This window comes from Sinocyclocheilus anshuiensis, unplaced genomic scaffold, assembly GCF_001515605.1.
Source record: "Sinocyclocheilus anshuiensis isolate Anshui unplaced genomic scaffold, SAMN03320099.WGS_v1.1 scaffold345, whole genome shotgun sequence".
NCBI lineage: Eukaryota > Metazoa > Chordata > Actinopteri > Cypriniformes > Cyprinidae > Sinocyclocheilus > Sinocyclocheilus anshuiensis.
The window spans coordinates 409,038-416,975 of record NW_015536466.1 but is presented as its reverse complement, the minus strand read 5'-3'; the positions used below and the strand labels follow the sequence as shown (position 1 = coordinate 416,975).

Below are 7,938 nucleotides of genomic sequence, written 5' to 3'. Positions count from 1 at the left end.
ATGAAACGGTAATACTAACCGTGGGGAATTTTATCATGATTTATCGTCAAACTGAAGACAGACATAATCGTTACATCCCTATGCCATGTACTAGCGTCCATCATGATTTTATCTGAGTAGGTTGGCTCGTGCTGTACCTGTGTCCATCTCCTCCATGCTGTTTAGGAAGTCTTCCGGAGTGGTGGGGATGCTGTAGCAGCCCAGTCCCAGCCCGCTGTCTGTGCTCTGCTCCCGCGAGTGATACGGCCCACTGCGCGCGCACACACACACACACAGACACACAGACACAGACACACACACACAGACACACAGACACACACACACTCAACACCTGTCAGTAATTCTTGGAATCAAGTTCAGGCGACAGACTACGGTGGCACTCGGCCCAAGTGTAATCCAGACAGACAGAAAGAGAGAAGGAGAGAGAGGAGGACAGTAACATCAAGATTTCATAACAGACTACCATTTAAAAGTTTGGGTTCATTAAGATTTATTTTTCCCCTTTTTTAAAAGAATTACTTCTATTCAGCAAGGATGCATTACATGGATCAAGAAAAGATGCATCAAAGTTTCCGTGCAGAAAACAGCACAACTGTAATAATAATCAGAAATGTTTTTCGAGCACCAAATTAGCATATTAGAATGACACTGATGCTGAACATTCAGATTTGCGTCACAGGAATAAATTACATTTTATAATATATTACAATAGAAAAATGTTGTTCACACACACACACACACACACACACACACACACACACATACAGTCAAACTCATTTGTAACATTAAACTGAGAGCTTTGAGACAGTAAAGAACACTCTTGCCTGTTGAGGAAGGGGTCTGAGCTGTTGTTGGGCATGTTGCCCTGCGTCATTGGCGGAGAGCTGATGTTTGCTGCCACCGGTGCCATATTATCAGAGTCCATGGGCAGCTGCCGGAGCGCCACCTCCTGGAGAAACACACACACACTGTAACCCCAGCACACTCACAGAGATCACTTTCACCCTGTTAAACATTAGAGACGGTCAAACATTAACATGAGCGACTGAAACTAACATTTACACTGAACATATGACTTTGTTTAAATAAACCTGCCAATCTGTGTTCAGAAAACTGCTTTACCGCCTCAACTAAAATAAATTCAATACACCTTGTATTTAAAGTTATTATTGCTGGTACAATTATCAGGAACATACAATAGATGTAAATTAATATAGTTTATTCAATACCCAAATATCAATTAAAACTAGTTGAATATAGATAAATAGCTAAACATGTTTTATTGGGTTAAGGGTTATCACTATTCTGGTGGCACTTTCTGTTAGTAGCTATGTTGCAGAGAGATAAAGTCTTTAATATTTTCATGTCAATATTTAATTATAGGCATTGCATATATGCATATATTTAATAGCTATAGTGGGTAGTTAAAACATCTTTAAAAGAAATTAATGTGAACTTATAAGCAGCTCTGCAAACAATATTTGTCATTATTACGTATTTTATTGTAAATATTGCAAGTGAAAATACTTGTATTTTTTGTAAAATTTCTAATTTAGTACATTTTTATTAGTACAACTTAATTACAAAGTTTATTATTACTGCAATACTGTAATTGATTATTAATTTCATTGATTCAATATTCAAACAACTATTTTATTACAAATTATATTATCATAGCATAACAATTTAACTAATTTAGCACGTTTGGTATTCCTTTTACTTTAAAGATTAGTATTTACTATTACAATCTGAGTGTTGTTATTGTTCATTTAAACTAAAACTACTAAAAAAATGTTTTTCTTTATTTAAAATAAAGCAGAAATAAGTTAAATTTAAGCGGAAGTACCAAAATTACTTAAACTAAAACTAAATTAATATAATATAAAAAGAAAAATAAAACTGTAAAAAACAAACAAACAAAAACACTAGATGTAAACAATACATATTAACATGATTTTGATGTGGAAAAAAATCACTTACAAACCATTTCTGTGTATATTGTTATATGCAAATTTACTTTTTTGAAACTTAATTGCCATGAAAACATAACAGCTAAAATCCTAAAATGACTGTAAAAACGATTTAAACAACTTTCAGACCAAATAATACACTACATTTTAACAATAAGTTTTATCAGAAGAATTAATGTAAATGGTTTTCTAAAATGATAGTCAAGTCAAGTCACCTTTATTTGTATACCTCTTTATACAATACTGGTTGTGTCAAAGTTGGAGCTAAACTCTGCAGGACACCGGCCCTCCAGGACCGAGTTTGGACAGCCCTGTACTATAACAACTAAAATAACACTAATGCCGTACTCTATCATGGTTTTTTATCTGGTGCTGTACCTGTGTCCATCTCCTCCATGCTGTTGAGGAAGTCCTCAGGAGTGGTGGGGATGCTGTAGCAGCCCAGTCCCAGCCCGCTGTCTGTGCTCTGCTCCCGCGAGTGATACGGCCCACTGCGCGCACACACACACACACACACGCGCCTTTAACACGACTTCATACCCTCAGAGAGCAATCTGGGAGATCTGGACCAAGTCAAACTCATTTTTAACATTAAACTAAAGAGAGTAAAGAGCAGACTTGCCTGTTGAGGAAGGGGTCTGAGCTGTTGTTGGGCATGTTGCCCTGCGTCATTGGTGGAGAGCTGATGTTTGGTGCCACCGGTGCCATATTATCAGAGTCCATGGGCAGCTGCCGGAGCGCCACCTCCTGGAGAAACACACACACACTGTAACCCCAGCACACTCACAGAGATCACTTTCACCCTGTTAAACATTAGAGACGGTCAAACATTAACATGAGCGACTGAAACTAACATTTACACTGAACATATGACTTTGTTTAAATAAACCTGCCAATCTGTGTTCAGAAAACTGCTTTACCGCCTCAACTAAAATAAATTCAATACACCTTGTATTTAAAGTTATTATTGCTGGTACAATTATCAGGAACATACAATAGATGTAAATTAATATAGTTTATTCAATACCCAAATATCAATTAAAACTAGTTGAATATAGATAAATAGCTAAACATGTTTTATTGGGTTAAGGGTTATCACTATTCTGGTGGCACTTTCTGTTAGTAGCTATGTTGCAGAGAGATAAAGTCTTTAATATTTTCATGTCAATATTTAATTATAGGCATTGCATATATGCATATATTTAATAGCTATAGTGGGTAGTTAAAACATCTTTAAAAGAAATTAATGTGAACTTATAAGCAGCTCTGCAAACAATATTTGTCATTATTACGTATTTTATTGTAAATATTGCAAGTGAAAATACTTGTATTTTTTGTAAAATTTCTAATTTAGTACATTTTTATTAGTACAACTTAATTACAAAGTTTATTATTACTGCAATACTGTAATTGATTATTAATTTCATTGATTCAATATTCAAACAACTATTTTATTACAAATTATATTATCATAGCATAACAATTTAACTAATTTAGCACGTTTGGTATTCCTTTTACTTTAAAGATTAGTATTTACTATTACAATCTGAGTGTTGTTATTGTTCATTTAAACTAAAACTACTAAAAAAATGTTTTTCTTTATTTAAAATAAAGCAGAAATAAGTTAAATTTAAGCGGAAGTACCAAAATTACTTAAACTAAAACTAAATTAATATAATATAAAAAGAAAAATAAAACTGTAAAAAACAAACAAACAAAAACACTAGATGTAAACAATACATATTAACATGATTTTGATGTGGAAAAAAATCACTTACAAACCATTTCTGTGTATATTGTTATATGCAAATTTACTTTTTTGAAACTTAATTGCCATGAAAACATAACAGCTAAAATCCTAAAATGACTGTAAAAACGATTTAAACAACTTTCAGACCAAATAATACACTACATTTTAACAATAAGTTTTATCAGAAGAATTAATGTAAATGGTTTTCTAAAATGATAGTCAAGTCAAGTCACCTTTATTTGTATACCTCTTTATACAATACTGGTTGTGTCAAAGCAGCTTTACAGTGTCAAACAGGAAAATAGTTTGTCAATAATGCAAGAAGACAATAACAGTCATTTTTCAGCTAAAGTCAGTTCATTGATGATTCAGTGATATCATCATCCAGTTCAGTTCTCTTCCAATAGTGTCTGTGCAATCAGTCAAGTCCCCAACTAAGCAAGCCAAAGGCGACAGCGGCAAGGAACCAAAACTCCATCGGTGACAGAATGGAGAAAAAACCTTGGGAGAAACTAAGCTCAGTCAGGGGCCAGTTCTCCTCTGGCCAGACAAAACCAGCATGGCGTGGTTTAATTCCAGGCTGCAGCACAGATCAGATTGTGCAGAGGACTCGTCTGGTTCCTGTGGTCTTGTCCCGGTGGCCGTCTAGGAGACAAGGTCTTCACAGGGGATCTGTCTCTGGGGTACATCTAGTTGACATGGTCTCTGCTGACATTCAGGGCTGTAGAGGTCGTCTGTAGGTGCTGATCCACCATCTGATCTGGATACAGACTGGATCCGTAAGGCTACAATAAGCTCCACATTTCTGCGTATAATTCTGCTGGTCAGAGCAGCTCGGCCTGTTTATATATAGATGAGTGTCTCTCGGCATGAGATTCAGGGTGGAGTATGTTCACAAAAACAGCTGCAAGAATTCAGTCCAGAAGAAATCTGTGGAAGACGTCCAGCACCAGAAACCAATGTCTGACTCATCTTTTTTAAAGCTGTTCTCTTTTTTCAGCTTTAGTCCACAAACATATGCAAACAGCACACAGAAAAACATGTCCATCATCACAAACCAAGCTAACAGAGTCACGGAAGAGTCAGAGATGTTTCATATAAACACAAGCTGCGTGAGGTCTGTCTGCCGCTGGACCGATGTGTTCTCGTTTGAATCACTTCTATAAACCTGAGCTGTGATTTATGTTGCTTGCTGAGAGCAGCCACAACTTCAGTACCACTAGAGGGCGTAAAAGTTCACACAGGACTCTCCCAACTCTTTTTTAAGCTGACTCTTGTGTTACAAATAGAATATAGTATTTATTATTAGTTTGAATTAGCTTTTATTTTGATATTTTCAGTTTGCATTTTAATTTAATTGTAGAATATGTTTCTATTGTGTGCTTTTGTTATTTCTTTTCTTCTTTTTTTACAGTTTACCTTTTTTCATCTAATATTTGTATTTTATTTGATTTCAAATACAAAACAACAAATAAATTATCCTATTTCTAAGTGTGATTTATTTTTTGTGAAATCAATCACGGCGACACCTGGTGGGGTTTGAGGCATCAAGAAACAAATTATTCTGCACAGCAGTAAGAAAAGAAGAGTTTTTGGTTTGGATTAAAACGTTTTGCCACCTTTCTAAGGCCCTGTCCACACGAACGCGGGTATTTTTAAAACCGCAGCTTTTTCTACACGGTTTGGCCATTCGTCCACACGCTAGTCTCAGCCTCAAACGTCTGATGCATATGGCACACAAAAGTGGAAACACTTCAGGAGTTTCGAAGTCGTCATCAGGTTGGTTGAATTATACAGGATTTCCGGTAGACGTGCGTGTCACGTTCTTTAACGTTCCGCTGGAAACAAAGATGCCGTGCCGCCAAACCCCCTCACGAAAGAAGAAAGCCGTTGTGTTGTGATGATGAGCGCTTATCAGGATAAACTAAACGCTGGATTTTCAAAAGTATGTTAAATATTTAAAGTTCACGGCATAGAATCTTTAAAATACTTCCGAGAGTTTTACACACGGTCTGTTATTGTGGCGACATTTCCACGCCCCGAAATGTGACGCTGAACGAAACTAACTGTGATTGGTTGTTTGACATGTCGGTCAAACGGCCTCATGGGTGGGCCTTGGCCAATGAAAGCTGCCATGAATTCCAGACCTTCAGCCGTCAGTCTGAAGAGCTGGCTACACGAGACTATCCACATGCAAACGCAGCACCAGTTCACTGAAACTGAACATTTTTGAAAACGCCTGCCAGGGTGAAGATTTTCAAAAACTCCGGTTGCAGTGTTATCGTGTAGACAGCGAAACTGGAGTTTTTGGCTTGTGACGTCGGAGCCTGCGCCGTTATCTCCGCCTACTGGAAACTTTTTCAGGTTGGCCAACATGGCTTTACGGTTGAGATTATATCGCCACCTGTTGGTTTGGCATGCTCTTGACAGTGCTTCATAGCATGCGTTTGCGTTTTCATGTGGACGGAGATTTTTTTTTTAAACGGAAGAAGGAAAAACTCTTTTATAAAAATACCCGTGTACGTATGGACATGGCCTAAAATCCAGTTATTTCCGTGTCTGTTTTGCCCTTTATGCTATATTCGGTAGCATGTTTCTCCAGCATACACTCACCTGTCTCAAGAGCTCCTCCTGTCTCCTCTGGATGCGTTCTCGCTCCATCTGGATGCGCTGGAGCCTCATCTTCTGCTGGTGCTGCTGGGCGCTCATGGGGCCGCTCATGTTCATCATGGGCTGAGAGCTCTGCTGCTGGGAGCCCTGGACCTGAACCTGCGGCTGCTGCTGCTGCTGCTGGAGGTGCTGCTGATGGGCCTGCTGGTTCAGCACTGCCACAAACACACAACAAACACGCTTAGATCCTTTACTGAGCAGAAAAATCACAAGAACTTTCTCGATCTGGCAAGCTCAATCCTGACTGGCTGGTTTTGAACAAAAAGGCATTTACAAGGCACCAGGCATCTACAATGAGAGACACTTTATATTCTGAGTTGTAGTTATGAAATAAGACATACTTTATTTTAAAGTCTATATAAGTCTACATTTCTGTCCTGTGATTGGTTGCTTTCCATATCAGTCAGATGGTCGTTTCTATCTAAATGGCAAATAGCCAGGCTATACGCGCATACCTAAAAGTCTGTCTGCACAAAACTAGACAGATTCATTCATGCAGGTTCTAATCCTCATGCTAAAATGGCAAATCATAGTGTTTAGAATGTGGCTATGTTTCTGATCGTCTGAGGAAAAACAGGTTAAACAAAGATGGCACACAAACACAATGACTCAATTACAGCTGGCCAGAACGCAGCACGGAAAGTGTTTACCGAGAAATCTCTTCCTAGTCTTATTGAAAAAAATATTGGCCTTAAAACGGCTTCAGTGTGGCAAAACAAGCTCTGTTGTGATTGGCTACGCTCTGGGTGCCAGTTCACACTGTTGATGACTAGGGAGGGCCTCTTTTAAATAACACAAGAACTTATAATATTTGTTTTATATCATTTAGTTAAAAAGAAATGTTTCTAAAGTCAGCAAGATGGTCATTTTTTGTGAATGAAATGTTTACAATAACTGCTGTATTCTACTGGGATTTAATGTATCTCCAGAGTTCTGGACTGTGAAAAACTGTTCTGTTTCAGTGTAAAGAATGTCTGATATTGTCAGAGGAGCAGACAGATAAGAAACGATGTTTGCTTCAAGGACGCAGGCACAGTTTCACAACTGACCTTATTGCACAGCCATTTGATCTACAGCACAATGTTTCACATGCTTTACTTCAAACTCAACCAGTTTCAAGATCATAATCGTTTCACACCACACAGGAAGAAATGAACTGCAGCTCCAGTGAAGAGTGCTGCTGACTCGTGACCATATGGAGCATGTGTGTATCTGTGTGTGCGGTGTGTTTATCTGTCGGGTAAACCACTTTCACATGGACAAAACGTTCCTGTAAAAGCCAGATGTGGCTCTTGGATTAAATGTTGTACTGCTTATTTCAAAATAAATATGGCGCACTCAGGGTTTGAAATTAACACCCGCACATTCCAAACACAGCCACAGTACTGTTTTGCGTCTCTGAGCAACATGACGTTGTTTTGTTTCTGAATGAATCAAACATGTAAATGATTCGATTCAATCGCAATGACTAACTTAACAGTGACTTGCTGCCACCTACTGGCGGTTTTAATTTCACATTTAAAGTATCTTTTCATTTTTAAAATAATT

The 7,938-nt window shown here is 37.8% G+C and overlaps 1 protein-coding gene across 2 annotated transcripts in view; it reads right to left on the bottom strand.

Moving 5' to 3' along the window:
* The window catches only part of wwtr1 (WW domain containing transcription regulator 1), a 67,866-nt gene that overhangs the window by 8,361 nt on the left and 51,567 nt on the right, over window positions 1-7,938 (bottom strand). The window contains exons 3-5 of one of the 2 annotated variants that reach the window (XM_016488445.1): window positions 6,334-6,545; window positions 2,593-2,717; window positions 2,349-2,461 (exon numbers count right to left, since the gene is read on the bottom strand). In XM_016488445.1, the coding sequence (XP_016343931.1) occupies window positions 2,349-2,461; window positions 2,593-2,717; window positions 6,334-6,545 (450 nt within the window). The remainder of the gene's footprint in view (window positions 1-2,348; window positions 2,462-2,592; window positions 2,718-6,333; window positions 6,546-7,938) is intronic. The other variant, XM_016488511.1, reaches the window with a different exon arrangement.